The following is a 23,760-nucleotide window of genomic DNA, read 5'->3' as shown; positions in this document are numbered from 1 at the left end:
TATCGTCGCGCAGCGATCGACACCAACCTGCAGTTAAGCCAATGACATGTTTCTATGATGCCTATCAAGCGCCTCAATGCTGGGCGCTTTGGGATGGAATGCGGACACCGGGAGCGGGATGCGTTCAGCCGAGGTGGCTTGCTTGTTCCTGTGGGCTGCTTAAATCCATGCCAATGTCTTTCACCTTACCGGGCTCGTTATTCTCAACCCTGTCTTCATACGCATCGTTGCAGAGCCATCCGCTCATCTTTAGAAGCCGGCTGTGCATAGCAGGTGTTGACCATGGGGTTACCTACAGAGTTGCTGCAGGCCTGGGAGGCTTGCGATCGAACTGATACGCTCTTTGTGCTCGTCTGTTCGGTATTTTGTACATATATCTTCGAGCATTGTTCACTACACTGGCTGATTTTCTTAGGCTGGGGTATCATTCCAGCTGTAGGTATAGCCTATTCAGGTTACACGACACGGTCCAACTCTCTGGCAGCCATCATGCCAGCCATCCTATCGGTAATCGTCTGCTCAATCCAATGGTTTCTCATTGGATACACCTTGACATACGGCGAAGGAGGAGCAATCTTTGGAGACTTCAAATACGCATTTCACAACAACGTCCTCGCAGAACCCGTTGGAACAATTCCTGCAGTGTTGTTTAGCTTCTTCCAATTGGTCTTCCAAGCCACCGTCTGTGCTATTGCAACTGGTGGTGCATGTGAGAGGGGGAGAATACTGCCATTGATACCGTTCATATTCGTGAGTTTATACAATTAGATTGCGATATGCCAACGAGATCAACTGACCAGCCATAGCTCTGGTCTACCTTCATCTATAACCCCTTGGCTCACATGGTATGGGGTGGTGGCTTCCTAATGGATCTAGGCGTTGTGGATTTTGCGGGCGGTACGCCTGTGCACATCAATTCTGGAGCGACGGCGACGGCCCTGTCCGTGTACCTCTCATGCCCGTTGTTCCGCTCACGCAAGTCGTTGACCCGAACGCCATCCCATTTGGTTATTCATCGTCCTGTCAACTCGCTCTGCCAACTTCTTGCTCTAATCAGTATTTGGGGCTCGTGGCTTGCTTTTGATGCTGGAACGACTCTAGCATTCAACTTCAAGTCCGTGATGGCTTTGTGCGTTACAAACCTCTGCGCTGCGAGTGGAGCGCTCACGTGGATGATCTACACCTACGTGGAAGTGGGACGCTGGAGTTTAGACTCGTGCTTTATGGGTGCCATCTCTGGACTCATCATGATTACACCGTCCGCTGGCTTCATCGACCTTCCAACAGCCTTCTTCTTTGGTGTACTTGGCGCACTGTTCTGTCGTCAAGCGCTTCGCATCAAATTTAGTGATTTCGCTCGGCGCTGGAGATGGGTTGACCACGGCGACACCTTCGCAACACACTGCCTCGGTGGTGTCCTAGCAACAATCTCCACCGGCTGTTTTGCGCGGAAAGAAGTTGCTGGTTACGACGGAGTCACGGAAATTGCTGGCGGGGTGTTCTTCGATGGCAACGTACGGCAGCTTGGTATTCAGGTTGTGGAAGCCCTCGTCGGATTCTCGTGGTCGTTCATCGGAAGCTACGTCATCTATGCGCTCATCGACTGTGTACCAGGCTTTGAGGTTTTAGCTGAAGACAAGTGAGTCACGTTCGGCGATTGGAAGCGTGAGGCTAACAGATCATCAGGGACATAGTTGCAGGCTTAGATGCAAGCCAAATGGACGAAGAGACGCTGTGGACTGAGACGCAGAAGTACTACCCCTATGCCGACCACGAAGGCGAGCTGCATCTCGACTAATGAAGCGTGGTTTACATGGCGGTCGCGTCATTGTTCAGTGTACAGAGAGCGGATACTGGAAGGTCGGACGGAAAAACACTCTCGACCTTCACCAAGATTCCAACAGCGCAGGATCATGATCACTGCATAATAAAACATAAGAAGATGAATATCACAGGTCTAACAATGTAGCAACTCGTCCTTAGAGATTACACTGTTAACTCTCTGCAATCTTGAAAGGTGATTCCACTGCTCCTTCCCATCTTGCACTATCTCCACACCAAAACATCAGGTCAAGCACCAACCCAAAATGCTTAGCCCTCACTACGCGCGTCTTTCCAGCGCGTAAGCCTCCTGGCATGCCTACGTAAGCACTGCCCGCCAAGCCTCATGCCTGGGGTTTACCCTGAACAACAAGTATCACCTACATAACCGCGAAGCACCTCATTGGCTCTCCCGGAGTGGGTTTGCCCTCAAAAGTAGTATAATTAAGTTTTGAAGGTGTTTGCCAAGACATATCTACGCGTCTTCCTCGGCGGAATGCACGGATGCTTGACCCGCACATACGTAAGACATGTTGACTGTGTACAGAGACGATGGAAACCAGAATGCAGATGACGAGGTCTGGTCCCTTGGATCTACTGGTTCCCACTTGCTTTGAGATGCGTGGTGTGTGATTGGAGCCCTACATGGCTGACCAGCCCTGGACAACAAGGCTGAAAGATTGGGCATGGGGAGAAGCGAGGCTAGTGGGTTGAACTGATTGGGGTTTTCTATTGCTTGAAATTGACGTTGAGGCTCAGCGTGTATATGCCAATTGTGGAGCCTTGGGATCGGTTGTATTGTGATAATGTTCTGAACAATGGAATCGGCAATCGTGAGTTCTGATTGCAACGAACTTGCTTGAGTATGTGCACACGCACTTGATATGATAGCAATGGGCATATGCAACACCAGACAAGAATGATAGGAAGTGATCCAATGGTGGGTCCAAGCGCACATACTTCCAGACCACCATGCCGCTAAGCCCGGTTGGAGATGAGAAAGAGTAGCATGTCTTGCGTATGCTTGTGACGACTCGCACAGGTCGAAGAGAATCACGCAGACCATGGGTATGCGTCAAGGAGCCGCACATATAAATCCTGTGGTCGGTTAGCAATCTGGGTCTCCATTACCATCGCTTTCCTTGTCTACATCAGTTAACCAACTCACTCAGAGACTGCGCGCCATGAAGCTCACCACTCTTTTCAGTGTCGCTCTCTTGGCTCAGAGCTCCTTCGCACACCCAGGCGAAACTCCTGCACAACATGCGCGAGACGCTGCTGAGCGAAGGGCCTACTTGGCAAACAATAAGCGATCCCTTGCGCACTGCGACGATGCGCTCAAGACGCGTGGTAACGATATCACTATGCACGCTCGTCGTAGCGCCATGGTAGACAAGCTTCGAGCTAAGCGGACCATCGCCCAAGGTAAGTTTGTTCCCAAGAAGAGGCCGTGGACTGAAAGTTGATGTATTGAACAGAGAAGCCATACCTGCGCATCCGTGACCTTGATACTGTGCTCGCCACCGATCACAAGTCGAACATGACTGGCGTCACTGTCGACACCGACCCCGCCACTCTCTTTGGAGGAAACAACTCCTGCATCCTTACACCTGAAGTCACACAAGGTCCTTACTGGGTTGAAGGCGAGCTTGTGCGAGAAGACGTTACCGAAGGTCAACAGGGCATCCCTTTCACCTTGGACATCCAGATCATCGATGTGAACACATGTGAACCTGTTCCTCAGGCTTACCTCGAGATGTGGCACTGCAACGCCACTGGTGTTTACTCTGGTGTTGTAGCTCAAGGCAACGGGGTTGGTGAGGACGATGAGGCGAACTTGCAGAACACAGCGTTGCGTGGTATCCAACAGAGCGATGAAAATGGTGTTGTTGTATTTCAGACCATCTTTCCGGGACATTACACTGGCCGTGCTGTAAGTTCCCGCTCTTCTGTGTTATCCCCTTCTCGACTAACGACTGTTTTACAGACGCATATCCACGTCATGTCCAGAATCAACGCAACCGTAAACGCCAACTCGACCCTCTCAGGCGGTCACATCACACACGTGGGACAGATGTTCTTCGATCAAAACCTTGTCACACTTGCCGATACGGTAGAACCCTATGCCAGCAACGAACAGGAAGTCACTTTAAACTCGGATGACTCTATCCTCGCTGAAGAAGCCGAGGATGTTGATCCATTCGTGGAGTACGTCCTGCTGGGCGATGACATCTCCGAGGGTCTGTTTGGCTGGTTGGCGTTCGGCATGGACTCAACCAACTCTTACAATATCACCCCCGCGGCATACTGGACTGAAGAGGGAGGTGTTGAGAACGAGAATTCTGGTGATATGGGTGGCGGCCCCGGCGGTGCTCCAAATGGTACTATGCCTACGGGAGCCACACCTTCAGGAGATGCTGTAGAGTTGGAGGTGAGTACCGCAGTTGTCCCGTCTCTGAGTACCGCTGTGAGTTCATCAACCGCATCCTCACTTGCTTATGAGACCATCCCTGTCATCTCTGGGGTTATTACGCCTTCTGGCGCTCCTCAGGGTGGACATGGACGTGGTAAGACTCAGCAAGACCATGCCAACGAGGAGGGACAGCGGAACCGATACCGCACCCATGCTCGAGGACAGTACTAAGAGAGTGTCTTGCCAAAAGAACATGTAGGTGTGCAGGAGACGTGTGGTGACACCATTAATGTAGAACTACATGAGTGGTTAGCTGGAGCATTACGGACGAACGCAGAGTCTTTGAAGATGGAGAAAGGGGGAAGGGAGCCAACTTTTACGCTCATTTGAGAGAGAATTTATTTACCTGTATACCATCTTGAATCAATTGGCTTCATACATTCATACTCCGACATTCGCGTCGCCGTCCCGCTCGTTTCCGTATTGTCGCATCGTGCAATGGCCGTTTAGACGCCCAGTCGTGAATATTGACGTGATCGTATACTTAGTATGTTTCCATACATGACCAGCTCTCCATCTTGTCCTGCGCTTCTTAGTTCTCGAGTGCTTTCAGCCCATCCACCAATGCGCCGAAGCTCTTAACCCTAGCATGTTTCTTGGGTTCCTCTTCTTTTCCTGCCTCTTTAGCCGTCTGTCCTATGCTATTCTCCAGTTCAGAGTCCAATTGTCTTTGCACCTGCTCACGATCCAAAACTTTCCTCGCTTCTTCAAACCCCCCGATATCCCTCGCCCTCTTGAACCCTAGCTCTTTCAATCTCCCCAATGCAATGTTTGAGCGTCTACCACTGCGGCAGTACAACGTGATGGCATCGTCTTTCCCCACGATTATGCCTTTCGCAGCGTATATTTCGGGTAGTTGATCGATGATTTGGTACTCGATATTTACGGTAGGTGCGATGTCAGAGGTGAGGTAGCCGGTGGAGAACTCGCTGGGGGAGCGCACATCGACTAGAAGTTCTTGTGTTGACATCGTAAGTGTGCGAGCGCGTGTACGGGCGAGCGAGGAAGTTTTGTAGATGCGAGGGTGATTGTGCGACGCGACAGTGGCTGGGAGATGGAGGGGTAGTAGGACCACCGGTTGCGATCGCTAGCTTTAACCCCACATGGAAACCTCACCGGAAGGAAAGAGCACAGCCCTTCGTTACGATCCTAGATGGAACCCATGTGTCCCTAAATGATATCATGGAAGATGAACAAACGTATTCGAGGTATGTCAATAGATTCACAAGATACAGCATACCTTGGTCCTCTATAGGGTGTTCATTTACACCTTACTCAGAACAGGCTCGTTAGTAAGACTCTTCCATGTAATAAACACCAGCATCACTCGCAACTTGCATTTGTCGCTACGGATGCACCAGATTTGTTTGAGGATTTTTTCTCATTCAGAGGAGAGCTGCCAGTCCGATGGACCACCTCTACAAATGGTTCTACAAGTACAAAAGAACACCTTTTGTCTTCCAATGCTCATTCTTGAAACGCTTTTTGGCGCTCAATCACAGCAACACACCGTTTGCCGTGACAGCGGCTTCTTTCCTCTTCCCAACGCCAAAGGCCCGACTGATGCAGGCTTTCACAAGCCCCAATGGCTATGCAAAAAGTATCAAATGTTGTGCAGATATCTGTAAGCTGCCGTTGCAAAATATGAATGTGCCTCCCAGAAAAGGAAATCGCTGAAGTGGTATAGAACAAACAAAAGAGACTCCGGCATTGGTATCGTAAGTGTCCGTGACATAAAGGACAAAAAAAGATGCAGTGGAAACGCAAACATTAGGATATGTCGGGCAAGGCGCCATCCAGAGGCGTTTGATGAAGAAAGGCGCAATGAAGCGCAGTGTATATGTCTATGAACCCTTTAGGTTCGCGGTGGAGAAGTTGAAGTTGAGAAACTCGAACTTGTCTTTCGAATTCGTTCGGCTTTCTGCCGAAAAGGTGCTTTGCGCACTGTTGTCAATAGACGGGGAGCCTCTTACAGAGTGCTGTGCCTCTCGTGGTTCAAGAAGCAGCGATCGACGGTAGTAGCTCTGGACGTTAGCCTGATCGCTTGCGTGCATTCGTTGGATCTGGCTCTCCATCCATTCCTGCATCTCTGGGATGGCAGCTAGCCGGTAAGGAACCTGGAATGATTGAAGCTGGCCAATGATCTTGGCTGTCTTCATGTGTTTGTCGAAGTTAATGACAGAGACGCTGTCAGAACCAGAGTCACCAGGAAGCTGTCGCGTAGTGCCATTCCCGACATCGATAAACGTGAGATCGGTAAGATAGATGCCAACAAACGGAATGCATGGCGCAATGTGGTTCTGCAGACGCTGTCGGAGCACAGCATAGTTGCGACCCACGTCGGTAATCGCCTTGAGTTCGTCTAAGCGAGCCTTCGTCTTTGCGGATACAAGTTCCCAGGTACGCTTGAGACGCATGACCATGGAAGAGTTGAGCGAGCAGATGATGGCCATTAGCGAGTCATAGTTGTGGAGCTCCAAGCACTTCGCCGCAACCTTGACCCATTGTTTGATGACGACTGCGCGTTTCTTTGCATCCTCGAGCTGCAAAATGGTGTCGGCAACCAAGTTTGCCAGGTCGGTCGAGAGAGTCGACATCGCTTTGACGTTACAAGCCTTTGAATCCTTCTTCTTCGTCCATTCCAAGGCAAGGAGCTCTTCGGGCTGAATGGCACAGAAGAGCCTAGACTCGATGATGGTGAACTGTCTGGCAAGCTCTAGAGGATCAAAGTCCAGAATGCTACAGTGCGTCCTACCCTCTTTACTACCTCGCAAGGCATTGAGTTGGCTCTTGGTCACAATTGGCGACGGAACGTTACTGTCAGCAAGGGTGAAAGCTGGGTTTGAAGCACCCGTCTTGCTGATTGAAGACACCAAGCGAGGTACAAGAGCTCCAGCTCTTACTTCTGTCACCTTGGAAGTAAGCTCGGCAAGCCTTTTACCAGCAGCAGGCATGGCTGCACGTAGCTTTCCCGTAGCAAACGCGAGGATCACGCCCAGAGCAGCACAGTCACTCTCGCCACACCAATGACTTTCTAGCCAACCCTTGAAGACGTTGTAGACGCGGAGACGGACCGGAACACCAACTACCTGACTACTGCCGATGTAGTCAAACCGGTCGATAAGACACTGCGCCAGATCGAGCGGTGTGGTAAAGAGGCGGAAAGTAAGATAGAAGGCATTGACAAAGATGACGTCTGGAGTAGACTCGAAGGTGGTCAGCTGCTCTACAAGCGCCGGAAGGGAACCGCCAGAGATTTGACCTTCCTTGTTGTAGATCAATTCATGCACATAGGTAGTCTCCAACAAGTGCTCTTCGCCAGCAGCGACATCCTCACTTGCTAAGGACCGAAGCTCGGAGGAACTGCCGAAGCTGCTGATCAGAGTTTGACAACTCTCCTTCTTTGTAGGCGAATGATCTGGGGTAGTAGCACGTGTAGAAGTATGCGAAAGGATGCTTCCAGAATCACCTTGGGCACTGAAGTAGGTGCTGCTTCCGTCGTTCACGGAAACGTAGATGCTATCCGTCTTAGTGGAACCGGCGAAACTTTCCTGGGCCGTGCTCATAGGGCTTTCAACGGAGTCGGATGCGTGAGGCAGAGGCAATGACGGAGTTGGTACCGCGTTGAGAGGAGGCAACGACGACCGAGACGATCTGAACAACGCGGCGGTTGAGGTCTCAGCAGTCACAGGCTGGGACAATGGTTGGAGGCTGAGCCTGTTCGTATCGAGAGGTGAGGGTTGCGGCACCTCAGGGAGTGGCTTCGATTCTGAGATGACTAGTGGTGGAGGCATCTCACGTTCCTCGACTGGCGTAGCAGGCAGTGGTTTGTTCGTCTCTAGAACGGTGTCCGCAGGCTTGGGCGACGCAGACCTAGCGGCCGACTGTTGATTCTCCAAATCGGGCTCGTTGAAAATTGTTTCCGGCAGCCCTAAGCCAGTTGGCTCGGCTTCAAACTCGAAGTCTCCAATCCTTTCAATCACTACTCTAGCTTTAGTGACACAGTCACCAGCAGAACGAACACAGCTTGTGGCAGCAGCGACGATCTGCTTCCCTGCCTCGGGCGCTACCACGTCTTCGACGTCAGTATCAGCATTAACGAACATATCCTTGGTTGCTTGCACTAGGTCGGTCAAACGGGTATACATGGTATCTCGTGCCTCTTCCAGCTGTTCGGATCTGCGCGAGTCTCGCTCCCATACTTCTTCGACGACTTTGAGGAGTTGGCGACACGCAACAACAGAGTGTTGGGTAATCTGGGCGAGCTCCTCGGAAGACCGCGATTGCAGGTGAAGTCCAATAAAAGAACCAATGTAGCCCAAAAAAGCGTCGTGTGCGGCGTTCAGCTTCTCGGTGGCCAGGTTTCCTTTACGCGGACTTGCTGATTTACCGGTGTACGACAACCGGTGCGTCACGGAGATACGTTTCGACTGCACTGAGGAGCGCGAAGGCAGTACTGGTGATTGAATCGAATCTGGCTCTGAAGGCAAAGAGAAGGCAACTGATAGGCGGCTTAGGTTTCGTGGGGGCTGAGCGGTTGCGTTGTACCAGTCGTCGTGCGCCGACCGTGAACCTTGTGTGACTGGAGAGTCGCAGCCGTTGGCTGAAAGTCTGTCCTCGCCGACAAGAGCCGATGTTGCTGGTGGTTCCACAGCAGCGTCGGTTGAGTCGGACGGTGGGGTGAGTGGACGATGACTACTTGCATCGCCAAGCTCGAAAAGCGACAGCGCCACTGCGTCCGTCGTCCAGATGTCAAGAAACCGGACGGCCCGGGTGACGAGCTTGAAAGATTTGAATACAAGCTCGTCCATGTGCTCGAACACGGGGACCTGGAGTTCGTTCGATTGCAAGGCCTCTTGCAAGGTCTTGGCTGTCTTGACTAGTGTAGATAAATCTCCCAAGAGAGCTTTCCGCATGCGACGTAAGCTTACATGGGTGAGGATGAGGCGTGAATCTTTCTGTAGACATTCTGTCCTTTCCTGATTGAAGTTAGTAGATGAGCTAGAAACACGCGCCATCTATGGAGTTAGCCATCTCACTTACAAGAAACAGGCGCACGCCAACAATCATGCCCTTTACATAGTCCTGTCTCGAGAATGCTCCGAGATCGCCGTTCTCTCCGTCGCGCACCAAATCCCAGAGATACGTTAACGCTGTCAACAGATTCCGTATTATTGGATTGTCGTAAGGTTCGCAGTAATTGGTGGGCAGCCACCCACGGGCCCCTGAAGCTAGGAGCGTACCATCAGCCCAACCATTAGGGTGAACGGAATGAACAAGGATGACATCGCCTTGATTGATGGCGACTGTGATGGACGACTCGTCGGTTGACGAAGATACCGTAGAGCTCGGGCTGTAGTGGTAAAATGCGCGGAGGTAGTTGTGGAAGACGGGTTGAGGATGCTGCTTCTGCTGCTGCTGCTGTTGCTGCTCTTGAGCCATGGCCTCGCTAGAAGTCTTGGGTGTTAGAGGAGGCGATATCTGTGATTGCGACCGGCTTGATAGAGTGCCTCTTGATGAAGACTGCCTGCTGTGACCGAACACGCCCCGGCCGACACGCGACCGCGACCTTTTTGGTGACTTTTGAATATTCAGTGGCGCTACTAGTGCGCTCGATCGCTTGTCCATCTCTTCTTGCTCAGGAACGAATGACGCCATGTCGGTATTCATGACAAGTACGTGAGGCGGATGAGATGTTGAAGAGAGATGCTTCTTGTAGTCGTCTAGCTGGACGTTGCACTTCGGCTAGCACACGTCCCAAGCATCTGGTAGGATAGTCGCCCAGGTAGATTGACAGAAAGGCAAGATAGGTTGGTCAATCGCACACGATTAAGATTATGTGTGCTAGTCGCACGTCTACGCTGGAAGCTCGTACTGTTTGCATGTCAACGGAGAAGATGCGACAAACGGAGCCTGACGTACCCGATGGCTAGCGCGCTGTAATGTGAATGCTGGATGGTGAAGCAAGTGACTGACGCTGCAGTGAATGCAATTACCCAGTGTGGATTCGAGGCCGACGAATTGGCCTGTCGTCGTCGTGTGTGTCGTGAAACGCAGTACTGGATTCGCTGGGGCTGGGACGAGCGCCGATTCCGTTACACAGAGACGGTAGCAAGGTCGAAGCTCAGACGCCGTCTGTCTCTCGTGGACGTATGCAGGTGTTTGAGAGTGAAGGCTCTAGAGCTAACTCGAACGAGGGGCTGCAGCTGGGGAAGGACCGCCGTCTTGTAATGGTAATGGCAATAGCAGAGCAGGATGGACCTGGAGGCGTCCAAGGGTCGTGCTTTCCTGAGCAGGGGAGCGTGGGGTCCCTTCCAACGGTTCGTGAGGTAGTCGCGGCCCAAGCGAGGGAAGGAGCGACCAAAAACAAAACAGACGCGCTGCCAGCAGAGGGTTAGAAGATGGCGACCAAGGTGCAATCGAACGACGCAGCATTGCCCTTCTCCACAGTGGACGGATGGTCCTGTTATTATCACATCCCAATGGAGGATCCTACCGCCCGCCTACTCGAGAAAAGCTTCGTGTGAACAGGACAGGGGCCTTCTGTCAGGCGTTTGCAGGGGGGAGCAGAGCCAGGGCTAACGGAGCGTTGGTGCAGGTGGGATGCGGCTTGCTCCCAACCTTGACTATACTACAGTAGCCCACAAGCATCCTTAATCGCGACGGCGAGACCGTGCTGGCGAGCGAAGCCAGGACTTGTCCCCGGCATTTCTCCCTTGCCTAGTCCCTGTGTCGAGGTACCGTGCACGTACCGACTGCATTCACCCAGCCGATCCATCCACGGCCATCGACGACGGGAAGAGCCAGCAGTAGCAGTCAGTGTGCACCGCATCCATTGTTCGCAGCGACGGGCCAAAACCCAAAGACAGGCCTTTTGTTTTCTGTCTTCTTTTTCCTTCCCTTCCCTTCCCATGCCATCGCATCGCCACTCAGCAGGCGGCAACGACCATGTTGACTGCACTCAAAGCATAACAACATACCGTCGCCTGCATCAAGGCCCGCAGAGCACACGCACAAGCGCGGACGCGAGCCAGGACCTGCAGCATCAGGCTTGTCGACCCACTGCGAACCTTCTCCCCGGTCGCAGACTCGATGTCTGGATGCAGCAAAGATCACCCTACTGCTTGCGCCGTTCCTAACTCGTCTTGGCATCCTCCGCCGGCTCATCTTCCCCGGTCCAAGTGCACTGCTCCCAATCATGCTAGCCCAAATTTCTTCTGCAGAGCCCGCAGTCCGTCCTATTGGCCGTATGCACAGATATCAAGATATCGCTGTCCGTACGGCTGCACCACTGCAAGCCTCCGTTTAGAATCCCCCGAACGGTCGGAACCGAGCAAGAGTCAATCGGGCCTGCGCAGTCTGGTATCTGTTTACCATCTACAACCACGCGGGATCCAAATTGCCATGTAATAATGCCCGGCAGCCGCAAACGTCATTGTCAATACGGGCTTCATCCCCCGGCACTTGAAGGATCCAAGCAACGACCCGCCTCGCCCCACTAAGAGCAATAGATCTGCGCCTGTAACGATTCTAAGCAGCCTGTACTTGGAGACGGCGACCTGACGACAATACCCCTACCAAGGTATCACATGCCGGTACCAAGGTGTGTGTTAGACCGGCTATCATATATCTTGGCTGGTGTCCCTTTCAACACCTTTACCACCACATATCCATCAAGGAAGACAATCAGCACGAGTGGGATCTTGGCCAGCAGTCCTACCCTCCGCTAGGAGCCCGCTGCCGGATAACAACAGCCCCTAAAAACCAGCCCTCTGCACGATTGTATTCGGAACCTGATGACGAGCGCAACATGGACGATGCTAGAAATACATAGTGATTTTGAACCGCTCCTTTTTCACTGTTTCCCTTCGACAGGTCGCACCACGTAGCTTCAAACGACATCCGATGGATACCACTTGCTGTGGTGCTAGTGTGATCCAAAACGTCTGGTGTGCGTTCTTGAAGACCGCAACGAGGCGTTTTTGGCTTGAACTATACCCCCACTACGGGATTGACCGTATTGACACTCCCCACTGTTGAGCGACTGTTTTTATCGAGCGAGCATCCTACGGCTGGGCCCGGCCAGACACATTTCTCGAGCATCTCCGCATCGTCACAGTTGAGGTGCGCTCAATCCCGACGTCGATCACCTGGTGAAAACTCCATTCGAACCGTCTACCCCTGTTGACACATTGAGGTCCGGCACGCTCCCTACTTCAATGCCGAAAGAGGCTCTGATATGCGTCTCCGCTTTCCCAATCGAGCTGCATGCAGGCCGTAAACCCTCCTCCCGCACTACGGCTGAGCGTTGTTTCCTTTTTTCCAATATCAAGATCCTAATCGTCCGGTCACTATAGTCTTTCGGAATCTGGTACTGCAACATTGTCACATGCGCGTCCATTCCAAACCAAACATGAGCGGGTAAAACTTCCAGGGCTTGCTGTCACGACAAGAGTGAGTTCGGGACTGACAATCGCCAAGCGGCTATCGATTTGGCGAAGCACACACACTACCTGCTCCCTATGGCCAGGCGACTTTGCGAAAGAAGTTCCCAGAACCGACCCCGCCCAGAGCGGCGCTGCCTTTCGGTTGACGATGCTTCCGTATACGGCGGACCCGTTCAGAGTTTGTGTGATGCCCAGTGACAGCGGATGCCAATCATGTCGGCCCGTACACCCCAAGTCAAGTTGCATTATTGAGCACACGAACATGATTAGCCTCTGAACTACATCAACACCAGGGGCACTGTTGTTGATCATCATTCTGGAAATTCCCCATTGTCGCACCAGACCTAAATAGAGGCCTAGGTCGATAGATCGGCATTGCAGCCTACTTACCTTGTCTTCAACCGAAAGTAGTCCATTGTGTAGACGCTTTTGTTATGTAAACAATCTCGAAATCCTATTAATGGCGGTAGCGTGAAGACGGCGCACAAAAGTGTTTCATCGTTTTGACGCCCCCAATGTATTTCGCTCATTTGGACGTACTTAGCAAGCATATCGGCCCTTTTCTGTCTAAATCCCATCACAAACAGCCCATTAAGCAACCTCCCGCACAGGGAGCTAGGAGCTGTAGCTTGGCCATAAAAGTTACCAACTTCCCGACCGCGGGGACACGTTAGCTGCCGGCAGCCAGCCAGCTTTTCATCGCTGCGCAATGTGCAGATGTTGAGACTAGCGTCGACAATACAAGTCCAGCACGACGTCATGGTAGACGTGTAGCTGCCGACAACCTTGTCTGCACTAGCCATCGGTGCGCGCAATTTCATGGCGTAGCCACTGTTTCTGCAAACAGGCGGTCTCTTTTCTACAGATACGCTGCAAACATCCCACCGGCCTCCACGCCCAGGCCACAATCTACACGCGAGAGCCAACATTGACCCAGCATCGTGGTACGCATGGTGGATCCATCGCAGAACGGACATCGCTCCGATGCACCATTACCGAGGCTCGGCTACCAATGACCCTCTCAAAGGGCAGCTGGAAGTCATGTGAACGGAGAAGAGTGCGCGTCTACGACGTGGTATAGACGAACACGATGCGGCACAGCTCTGGGCCACAATGCAGATGAGACGAGCGATCGATGCGACCATTTGCCGCGTCTGCATAAGGTTTGGTCAATATCCCGAACTGTTCTGTGGTACTGCCCATGTCTACGGCCGACGGCGTAAAAGAGCTACTGAGCGGCGGTTACCGGTAGCGGATACTTCGTGCACAACTCCATCTCTTCTGACTTCTGCTTCGAGCAGTATGTGCAAGCCAAACTGCCTACACACAACGGGCACGGCAAAAGGCACTGCCAAGATCCTGTAAACCCGATCGACCGAGTGGAATCAGGATGATGAGCCTAGGCAAGCACGAATCGCCAGCCTCAGTACCTAACCAGTTTGCACATCCCTTGCAGTTGTCCACGAATCTCAACACTTCTTCCGCTTCCGCGCGCACAGTGTGTAGGATCCCACTGCAATGATCGCGTACCACTGTCTCGATGTTCAGACATGACGCACGATTGATTATGCTCGTGGAGGATTGCGTTCAGCTTGGTTTAGCAAGTCGTTTTCAAGGATGGATTGTGTTCTTGGTGTTGACTGCACGCGAGCAATGCGCGAGTACGGACTTGACTCGGTATTGGAAACACACAAGGCATTGTGCCTCAAGGAAGTGACATCACTCTTTAGCATGAAGCCATGTGGCGTTTTTCAACAACGATATTGAGGAGCAAAATGTGGTTCCTGCAGGATCTCAGCTCCGCTGCCGCAAATGAATTCTGCCTGCGGCGTAGTTCGGGAGTATGTTACGTCTCCCCAAGGAGTCTTCGCCACGCCGCGCCACGTCTACATACAAGGGGAATGAGGCATTGAACTGGGACCATTGATTATCTTTTTGCAACTTAAAGTTCATCAACCCTACCTAGTTCCTCTCCACCAGCTAATGACTTTCATATGACATCGTATCGCTATCGCGCAAACACGAGTTCTCCGTCAGCTATAACCCACATACCAGGTCCCTCGTCTCACCATTCCCCATAGAGCAGCTCACAGGCTCAGCATCCGGTACATCCGCCCCATGCCTATTCGCGGAAAAAGCCGCGACATCCCTGTTATGTCCTGATTAACCACATCCGTTTGAAATCTCGCCTGATTGTCAACACAGTAATATAACTGCGTGTAACAACGCGAGGTGCGCAAGAAGGCTGTCATCAGATCAAACCGGGGGCGTATGAGGCCGGTCTCACTTTCTTCACTTTGCTATATTGCTTACTAGAAGAAGTAAGATGATGGAGAGATGTTGGACGCTGTTATTGGAACCCCAGTAGAGTATTGCAGTGTTGGAGATGGGAGCGTGGAACTTCGACGTGTGATATTGCGATGATGATGGTGGTGGTGAAGGTTTACTAGCTGCGTCGGGTTCGACATAGTCTCGGGAAGGTCCGGGAAGGTCTGACGTGGAATCTTGGAAAGGAAATAGTGCAAGGCAACGTGTCGGATATGAGGGGAAAAAGAAATCAAACCAAGAGCTTAACAGTGTCATCTTTCTTTTTCGACGAAAAAACGGCAGAAAGACTAATACTAGACCTGGGGCTCATGCGTGAGTCTCTGCTTTTGGATCAACAAGCATTCTTCCAAGGTTGTTTTCTAATTCGATACGCAGAAGAATATTTTCACACGCGACACGAATCCTCCTCGTACGAAATAGCAAACAAACCTCAACGCTCTCAACCGAGGTTTGCTCACTCGCCCGATGCCGGGTTCGGGTTGCGTCTGACATGCGATACAACCTTAGAGTGCCATACGTCTTCTCAATCATCATGCACCCCTAGTACCAGTGGTATCACAGATACCCCACACTAATGGCTAAGAAGCTCAATCACCTAGGTCTGGCCGTCATAAGGCCAGCTTGGAGATCCGGCCGTGCGATTTAGACTGGGTTGATCGCATCAGAACCTCAAAAGATAAAGCTCCCGAGTGAATCACGAAGACAGCAGCAATGAAAATGCATGCTACCTAGCATAGTCCGATCTTCCACTCCATGTTAGGATACCTTTAGGCTCTCTCCTCCCTCGTTGCTCGATCCTTATCACTCGTTTCAAACCATTGCATACAGATATACTTTTCTCCACGCTCCTCGTTTTGCTCAATATTCTCCCAATCTACCACCTCGCATACACGAAACTTTGTTTTACTTTTTCCTTCTCGTCCTCTGAAACTCTCCTACACCGATGTGATAGCATACCACTCTATCAAAATATCCTCACGTAGTCAACCTATTTGTCTACTTCTCGTTCATGACTCACAACCCCGGTACTCGTACCCGTTTACGTCGCGCATGAATACCACGATTCACGTACACAAGTATTTCTCATACATGCATGATGCCTGTTTTGGATGTGCATGCTCTGTCACGCCGTTTTCCTTGCTTCTTGGGCGCATATCTGGAGGATGGAAAATTTACATGGTGTTATGAGGCTATTGCTATACGGTCAGATAGGACGAGACGCTTGGTTACGACTAGTCTCGTCAGCTTCTCGTCAGCTTCTCGTCAGCCTCACTGCGACATATTGTTCGCTTATGGTTGTGGAGCCGATTTGCCGGGGTAGATGCGTGAACAGCGCAAGCAGAGCGAGGCGGGAGAAGAGAGACCCATCCATGTCTATTCATGTCTTAACCACGTGTCGGTGCTTCCGGGAGGGCTGAAGTGCCAGCGAGCGTGTCTGGGATTACTTGTTCAATCATTTGCGGGGTTTAAATTGTTGTTGTTGAGCTAACGTTTCATATTTGACAAGTCGTGAAGATGCGTTACGCAACACTGGCACGACATTGTCATGACCACCTTCTTCATGTGCACATAGGTGTGTTTTCGCCTCAGTGTCTTGCGCAGGAGATGACTGCTCCCAATCACTTGCCGATGTCCATACCACCGAGACTACATGAATCAGTTGTGCGCACATCGTGGGCAGTGATCGACGCTGTCACGCGCATTGCTGCCCTATAGCCTGTCCACAACACGGTCTTGCTCAAGTGATTCACTCAACCGCCCGAGTACAATTGAACTGATTTTTTTTTTCGGCGAGCGTGCACCCCTTGGTACTGCAGTCTCGACTCAGTTTGGATGGCTTGGATGGCAACTTACGGCTCCGCCGGCACTCTAATCTCATCACAACCATCTCCAACAAGACCGTAAAACCGCCATATCAACGATACGATGCTTACACGGGCGATGATGACGCGCATGCTGACATGACCCTTCGCATCGAGGCGTTCATGTGTGCTATCGGATATCTCTTGGGATATTGCCTGTGTTGCTGTCACGCAACACTGTTTGCGGGCCGAGGAACGGCCTTGACGGGCCTTCTCCAGGACAGATCCTTGTTCTAGGCTCGGCGATATCGACTTTCCATGACTTGCGTCTGAGGGCATCTCATCCCTTGACAGTGAAAGGGTCCCTGGAAACATACATCGGAGCTTTTTGCCGGTACACATGGGATAAGAGAGGTCATGGGAACGATGTTCGCCGCGTCTAGAAACCGGCGTTGTAGCTACATTCGTAAATGCCTCGGGTGCAAAGGAATGCCTATCTAGGTATAAACGATCGCCCTGATCGTTCTGAACGTGTTCTACTCGAATACATCAGTTAATAGTGCCGAGCGATTTGTGAGTTGAATCGTGTATGTGTAGCGTGACTGTAAGAGTTGCGGCTTGGGAACACCTTGTTCCACCATAGTGCTCCAGCTAGTGTAACACGTTAAAGTAGCATCGTGAACGAGGCACCCAGCAAGTGCCGCATTCTTCCTGTTATGCCGCAGATATCCAAAATGAGTTGTCAGCAATGCATTACGAGTACTGGAGTAATGCGCCGAGGCCCGTGCCGAAATATCATCAATTCATGCACGTCGTGAAAATGAGCACCCGGGTTGGCGACGGAGAAATGGACGAGGTTGACAACAAAAGTCGGGCGCTGACAGCTCGTCGCTGGTCTTGGGAGTTGCTCTGGTACAGCATCTACTCGATTCGAAAGCTGATGCATAGCAACAGCTATTGGAAAGGGCGTGGGTTCATTGCATGTCCATCTCGTCGTCGTCATAGTCGGCTGTACCAGAGTAACCGTTCTCTGCCTCGTCTCTGTCTCGGTCTTTGCGTTGTTGTTCTCGTGACGCTGCAATCTTCCTGCTGACTGTTAGCACCGATTGTCTGATACTGTTGCATAACGCGCACCTCAACCCATCGATAACGCCAGTAATGAAGGTCCTTCCCTCTCCTACCTCCATACCTCCTACGCCATTCATTTTGAAACCACCTCCTGCATCCAGCACGTCTACACCGCTCCTGAGCTTGGCCATTCGTACCTCCCGCAGACCTCTCAGCAGCTTCCGTACGTTGTCTGGCTCCTCGAAGTCGTCCGACGCTGTCTCGAGCAGCATTTCGCCCAGCTCAAGCCAGTGGTACGGCAACGCGTCTGGTGCTCCTCCTGCGGTCGAGTTGGGCAGGAACGGTGGGGAGGTAGGAAGCGTATTGTTCGAGGGCTGCGGTGGTAGTCGGGGTGGCGGAGAGAAGGTGTCTGCGTCTTCGATTTCGTGGTCAAGGATGGCGTTGAGAGAGTGCGTGTTGAGCCATGGTGGTGGAAGTATGTTGGCACGGCGCTGTCGCTTGAGCAGGAGAGCTAGCCACAGAGGGATGTTTGTTCGGTGCGGAGGAACTAGCGGCTCTATGGGTCCCTATGAAGTATCTATCAATACAACCAACCTATACACAATACGCATATACAACCAAGTATGGCGGGGGTGTTGGAGGGGCACACCTACGCCGAGAAGCTCCAATCGCTCGAGTCTCTGTCGCGGTATGACAGTGACGAGCTCCATCTCGCACAGAAACGCAATCTCGGGAGGCGTCAGCCCCGGCGGAAGAGGTAATGCCATGTCGCAACGCGTTACATTGTGACATGGCCTTGTTTGTCCAAGTTTTGAGATGCACGACGCGCCCGGACCGCGGTAAGCTAACTAGATTAGGATCACCCGCATCTCTCAACCTGTCCACTGACGTGACGCCATCCTTTCTCCTAGACAATTGCTGGAGCAGTCGACCAGAGAAGACCGATGCCTCCATTACTCGAGGTGTGGGCTCTACCCAGCGCCATCGCATTTACTGTGTACATCACCGTCACATGGTATGGACAAGTGCTACGTGAAGTTCCAAACCCCTACCTAGTATGTACCAGCAACATCGATGTTTCTCAATAGGTACTGACTGAATGTGAGGACGAGTACTTCCATATCCCTCAAGCCCAGAGATACTGCAAAGGTGACTACTCATGGGATCCGAAGATCACCACTCCGCCCGGCCTGTACGATCGCCTACAACACCTGCTGGCCGAACATGACTAACGATTGACCAAAGCTACTTGATCTCCAAGTTATCGAAACCATTCCTAGGCTGTGAAACATCGTCTTTGCGAATTCTGAACGCCGAAGCTCTTTGTGTTATCATGATTATGAGCTATGGTATTCTACGTCTACTTCGAAAGCGTAATACCCCAAGCAAGAGCTTGCACAGGGACGAAGACATGCCGGGGCGCGACCCTGTTGCGAGAGAATCCACCTTTATGGTTGACGTTCATTCCGCCCTTAACGTCGCTCTATTTCCCCCTCTCTTCTTCTTCTCTGCGTTGTACTACACAGATGTGATGTCGACTCTGTCGGTGTTATTCGCATACAGTGCGTACTTGACGAATTCAATGTCGAAGCGAACTATCGTAGGAACTACCAGCGCAGTAGCACTTGGAGTCTTTGCACTTTTGTTTCGACAAACCAACATCTTTTGGGTGGCTGTATTCCCCGCCGGGCTTGCGGTCATCGATGCGCTGAAGAGGGACGCGCCATCAACCACCTCAACCAGTTCAGACATCATGTCGGCTATACAGACCAGCTGGAACCATGGTGCAATATATGATTGTCATGTTCAAGACGCGGGTCTTCGAGGTACGTCGCCAGGCATTCAGCTATCAGAGCCGATATTAATGTATTACTAGATGTTGTCATGTTCGTCCTGTCCGTAGTTGTTGTAGCCTTGCGGAAGCCTTTGGTCGTACTCAAGGTTATCTTGCCCTATATCATCTTTCTAGTTCTGTTTGCTGGCTTCGTAGTCTGGAACGGCAGTGTTGTCCTTGGTAAGCGTAGACTATATTTCACATGGACAAGGAGCTAACGTCGATAGGGGACAAATCCGCCCATACAGCTACAATTCATCTTCCTCAGATGCTCTACATCTGGCCGTACATTGCACTGTTCTCGGCACCACTACTGATTGGACCCCTGCTTAGGCCCATTGTCACTTTCTTACCGAGACGTCTCCAGATATTGAGCCACGAACATCTCAATACTGCCTACTATGGGATTCCAACATTGGCAACAACTGGGCTTTTCATAGCTGTCAGCTTTCTTGCAGTTCATTTCAACACCATTGTCCATCCGTATACCTTGGCCGATAACCGACACTACGTTTTCTACGTCTTCAAGATGCTTCGACTACACCCCGCGTTGAAGTATCTCGCAGTCCCAGTGTACTACGTATGTGCATGGATTACCGTCCAAGCGCTTGCTTCACCACCAGAGCCGGTGTCGTCTCAGAAAGAGCAAAGAGAGAAGGAGAAGAGTAAAGTTGGTCTTACAAAAGACAAGGCTGATCACCAAGCCGGCCAGATAAGTTTCGTCATTATATGGCTGGTCACTACCGCACTCTCGCTCGTTACTGCTCCACTAGTAGAGCCTCGTTATTTCATCATTCCATGGATAATTTGGCGGTTGCATGTACCCTGCAACCAAGCTAGTTTGTCAAACCACAGAGGGTTTGACGTACGTATGGTCTTGGAGACTGTTTGGCTGCTTGCTATCAACGCGACTGTCTCGAATACTTTTTTGTATCGTACGTTTACGTGGTCCAGCGAGCCCGGCAATTTGCAGAGGTTTATTTGGTAGAGCTGGAACTGGGACCATATGAAGGTTGTGGAATTGTGAGCTCTAGTAGCAATCTTGGTCCTCCGAAGATGTGTCTCCAAGGAATCAATCTAACGTTGTTCAAGGGAAAACATTTTCGGTCTACTGTATCCACTATTTGGTCCACCCCCAAAAGATCAGATAGAAGCAATCAGCATTTCCAAGAGATTCGCCGAATTGGGTGATTTTGTTCGAGGTATTAGCCACTCCAGATAATTTTACTTCTGTTTAGCAGCTTGGGGAACTTTTGTCTCGTCTAATCTTTTTTTGGGGATGGCCGAATAGTGGATAGGGTGGACTGAGAAAGTTTTGCCTTGTTTGATCCTAAAGCATTCTGCTGGTTATAACTGAGATCGTTCATCGATATCAGATGTTACTCGTTACTAGATCAGCTCAGCAAACCGTTGGCTAGTACACATCATCGCGACTCAAGTCTTCCTCTCTAGATTTGGGCAATCTATACGATGAAGATATCATGCAGAGGATGAGTGGGTGGCCGCAACACCGAGCAAGGTAGAACCAAAGAAGCGGCATAACGGGCAGCTCAATTCGACATCCATGTCATTGTGTAATTGTACAGAACTCTTGAAAACATGACCATGTTCACCTTAATAACAAAACGCCCTTGCAACTCATCCTAATATGTCATCTTTACCAATTCTGCTTCCCCAAGTATGTTTTGACGGTCAGAAATTGCCTCTTTTTACGGCCCTCCATCATATTCGGCCGAGCGGTAGGTGTCCAAGTCACTACGCACACAAACTGTCAGGTAATGGCAGCTAATGCGCGCACCTTGCATGCTGGTATCTCTCCTAGTTCTTGCCGTGGTGTTGCTCACCACCCATTGTCAACCTCAGCACGAAGTTGACAACGACGGCTGCAAAGAGGGCAATTGTCAGGATGGTAGGACCCAGTCGGTCGTCGAAGCCGCCCTGGCCCCGTAGCCTTATGCTTCTCGCGCGCCAGTGGAAGGTGAACAGGGCGTAAATCATGGCCATCATGGCCACGAGAGTGAAGAGGCCGGCGGAGATCTTGCCAACACCGTCGCCGAAGTTGAGCAGGCCGATGGCGAGGCCGCCGAGGATGACGGTGAAGTTGAGCCACGAGAGGAAGGTGCGCTCGTTTGCGAAGAAGACTTTGGGCTCGACGCGCGTGGGGAGAGCAATGCGCTTGCCTAGAGGCGAGCGTTAGTAGGCTTTTCTTTTTTGTGTGTTTGGAGCCACAGGACGCGACGAACCGGGAGCGGTTTGGAGGAGCGGTTGGGTAGACATGACGATGGTGGTGATGGCCCCACTGATGTTGCGACGCGAGCTTTCCGGAGGTTCGCTTGACGTTGGGTATCGGTGGATTGAGTGGTGCCGAGGAAGCCAAGGCTGGATGCGGTGCAGCTTCAGAGGGAGAAGGTCGTGGCAGGAGCACGGCGAGGAAAGGAAGTCTGCACTGCAATGCCGTCAAAGCTCTCGTTGATGCGGGTCGCGATGGGAAACCCATGCAAGTTCGCGACTTCTCTTGGCCTATCATGTTGCCCACGTGACAGTGCAGCGCACGCAGCCCTGATTGGCTGCCGGCGAGGCTGCATGCGGGGATGGCCCGGTCCCTGCGCGCAGGGCGCACCTGCCACGTCTATCCAAGTCCGGCCGCCGACGCTAGCTTTGTCCAAACACTGAGCGTTGGGAGTAAACACGACATTTACGTCCCATCACACTGCATTACTGCTTGAGACATCGATAGACGCCCAAACCCGACATTTCACAACATCACTATACCGCACAGTCAACACCATGGCAGTAAGCGTCTTGCTCGGCAAGCAGAAGCTGTTGCATACTGACAGAGAGACAGTCCGCGTCACCGCTTCCCACCTCCGAACTGGAGCACATTGCTCAGCAGGTACGCTGCCCTGCATGCGTCTTGGATGAGGCTGCATGAGCTAACGAAACTGCACAGGCCTGCGAGCAAGCTATCGGCGCCGCTGAATCATACGACCACTCAAAGGTTGGCGACTGGAACAGCGAGATCATTGTAAGTTTTTGGTCGGACTAGCTTGCGCAACCATGCACGCAATGTCCAACCGCCTCCATCGTCTACTGACATGTGCCCTAGCAATACATACTCAAGACGCTCATCAGCAAGACTACCCCCTCATCCGAGACCGCCACCCCTGAAGCTCCCGCGCAGCCTGCCTACAAGTACATCGCCAACAGCACCGTCATCCAACACATTGGCTCTCCCGCGGAACCCGACAAGCACGGCCGCCGCGGCATGCACAGCGCTGTTGGCGCCTTCTGGAACAACGAGAAGGACGGCACATACAGCTACAAGTGGGAGGCTGCCGAGAAGAAGGGCATGGACATTGTCATTACCATCACCTGGATTGCTATCTAGAAGGATAGTAATGCCAAGGGCGTTGATGGTCCCAGGTGTGAGCCATGTCATCTTCCATCCAGAGGATCGAACAAGGTGGGCAGGACGCAGACTGGCCAGCATCAAGGGGCTAGCGAAAGCTACATGAGTGGCTTGCTGAGGCTGAGGGTCGACAAGAAAGCTGAGAGTGTTTTATGATTGGGAATCCCTGGGCTTCTCTTCCTGGGTACGGCGTTGAAACCACTGTGTGTGTGCATAGTCTTGCGCTTCTTCCCGTCGGCATGGCGAAATTGATACCTACAACATTGAAACCTACTACTTCACGCATCATCTCCTGACATACCCTCGACACTACATCATGTTTTCCTTGTGAGCACATCCATGTAAAACAGAGAGAAGACTTGTAGAAGCAATGTTTGGTACAAACCAGAAAAGACAAGCTTCTTCGTTTGTGTCGGAACACCTGGCAAGGTATGGGATGAAAGTGGTATCGGCTATTTAATCATCTGCTCGTCCATATGGACATGATCGCGTACTATCCCTAGTCACATGGCATATCCTCCATCCCCCACCCGACCGACCGTGGAAGCAGCGCAGCAGAACATGGGCTCAGTACGCAA

The 23,760-nt window shown here is 51.7% G+C and overlaps 7 protein-coding genes across 7 annotated transcripts; 4 read left to right on the top strand and 3 right to left on the bottom strand.

The window, feature by feature from the left end:
• Positions 1 to 489: 489 nt before the first annotated feature.
• ACET3X_004075 (uncharacterized protein) lies at positions 490 to 1,798 on the top strand (the record flags this gene model as incomplete). The annotated part of the gene is made up of 3 exons (XM_069450240.1): positions 490 to 750; positions 807 to 1,639; positions 1,687 to 1,798. 3 exons carry the CDS (start codon positions 490 to 492, stop codon positions 1,796 to 1,798), a joined length of 1,206 nt encoding a protein of 401 aa, XP_069308053.1.
• A 1,207-nt stretch (positions 1,799 to 3,005) lies between these two features.
• ACET3X_004074 (uncharacterized protein) lies at positions 3,006 to 4,465 on the top strand (the record flags this gene model as incomplete). The annotated part of the gene is made up of 3 exons (XM_069450239.1): positions 3,006 to 3,246; positions 3,300 to 3,754; positions 3,809 to 4,465. The coding sequence occupies 3 exons, from the start codon at positions 3,006 to 3,008 to the stop codon at positions 4,463 to 4,465; spliced, it is 1,353 nt and encodes a 450-aa protein (XP_069308052.1).
• A 1,673-nt stretch (positions 4,466 to 6,138) lies between these two features.
• On the bottom strand, positions 6,139 to 9,736 carry ACET3X_004073 (uncharacterized protein; the record flags this gene model as incomplete). The annotated part of the gene is made up of 2 exons (XM_069450238.1): positions 6,139 to 9,273; positions 9,338 to 9,736. The coding sequence occupies 2 exons, from the start codon at positions 9,734 to 9,736 to the stop codon at positions 6,139 to 6,141; spliced, it is 3,534 nt and encodes a 1,177-aa protein (XP_069308051.1).
• Positions 9,737 to 17,845: 8,109 nt separating this feature from the next.
• ACET3X_004072 (uncharacterized protein) lies at positions 17,846 to 18,649 on the bottom strand (the record flags this gene model as incomplete). Its single annotated transcript, XM_069450236.1, has 3 exons — positions 17,846 to 17,957; positions 18,006 to 18,505; positions 18,593 to 18,649. The coding sequence occupies 3 exons, from the start codon at positions 18,647 to 18,649 to the stop codon at positions 17,846 to 17,848; spliced, it is 669 nt and encodes a 222-aa protein (XP_069308050.1).
• A 234-nt stretch (positions 18,650 to 18,883) lies between these two features.
• On the top strand, positions 18,884 to 20,549 carry ACET3X_004071 (uncharacterized protein; the record flags this gene model as incomplete). Its single annotated transcript, XM_069450235.1, has 6 exons — positions 18,884 to 18,994; positions 19,046 to 19,131; positions 19,185 to 19,765; positions 19,816 to 19,953; positions 20,001 to 20,353; positions 20,547 to 20,549. 6 exons carry the CDS (start codon positions 18,884 to 18,886, stop codon positions 20,547 to 20,549), a joined length of 1,272 nt encoding a protein of 423 aa, XP_069308049.1.
• A 1,042-nt stretch (positions 20,550 to 21,591) lies between these two features.
• On the bottom strand, positions 21,592 to 22,050 carry ACET3X_004070 (uncharacterized protein; the record flags this gene model as incomplete). The annotated part of the gene is made up of 2 exons (XM_069450234.1): positions 21,592 to 21,953; positions 22,017 to 22,050. 2 exons carry the CDS (start codon positions 22,048 to 22,050, stop codon positions 21,592 to 21,594), a joined length of 396 nt encoding a protein of 131 aa, XP_069308048.1.
• Positions 22,051 to 22,428: 378 nt separating this feature from the next.
• Positions 22,429 to 23,441, top strand: ACET3X_004069 (uncharacterized protein). The gene is made up of 4 exons (XM_069450233.1): positions 22,429 to 22,566; positions 22,619 to 22,666; positions 22,724 to 22,798; positions 22,880 to 23,441. Exons 1-4 carry the CDS (start codon positions 22,561 to 22,563, stop codon positions 23,159 to 23,161), a joined length of 411 nt encoding a protein of 136 aa, XP_069308047.1. The 5' UTR covers positions 22,429 to 22,560; the 3' UTR covers positions 23,162 to 23,441.
• Positions 23,442 to 23,760: the final 319 nt, after the last annotated feature.

Source organism: Alternaria dauci, chromosome 3 (assembly GCF_042100115.1).
Source record: "Alternaria dauci strain A2016 chromosome 3, whole genome shotgun sequence".
Taxonomy (NCBI): domain Eukaryota; kingdom Fungi; phylum Ascomycota; class Dothideomycetes; order Pleosporales; family Pleosporaceae; genus Alternaria; species Alternaria dauci.
Note: the sequence above shows the minus strand (reverse complement) of the source record. Positions and strands in the feature narration are given on the sequence as shown.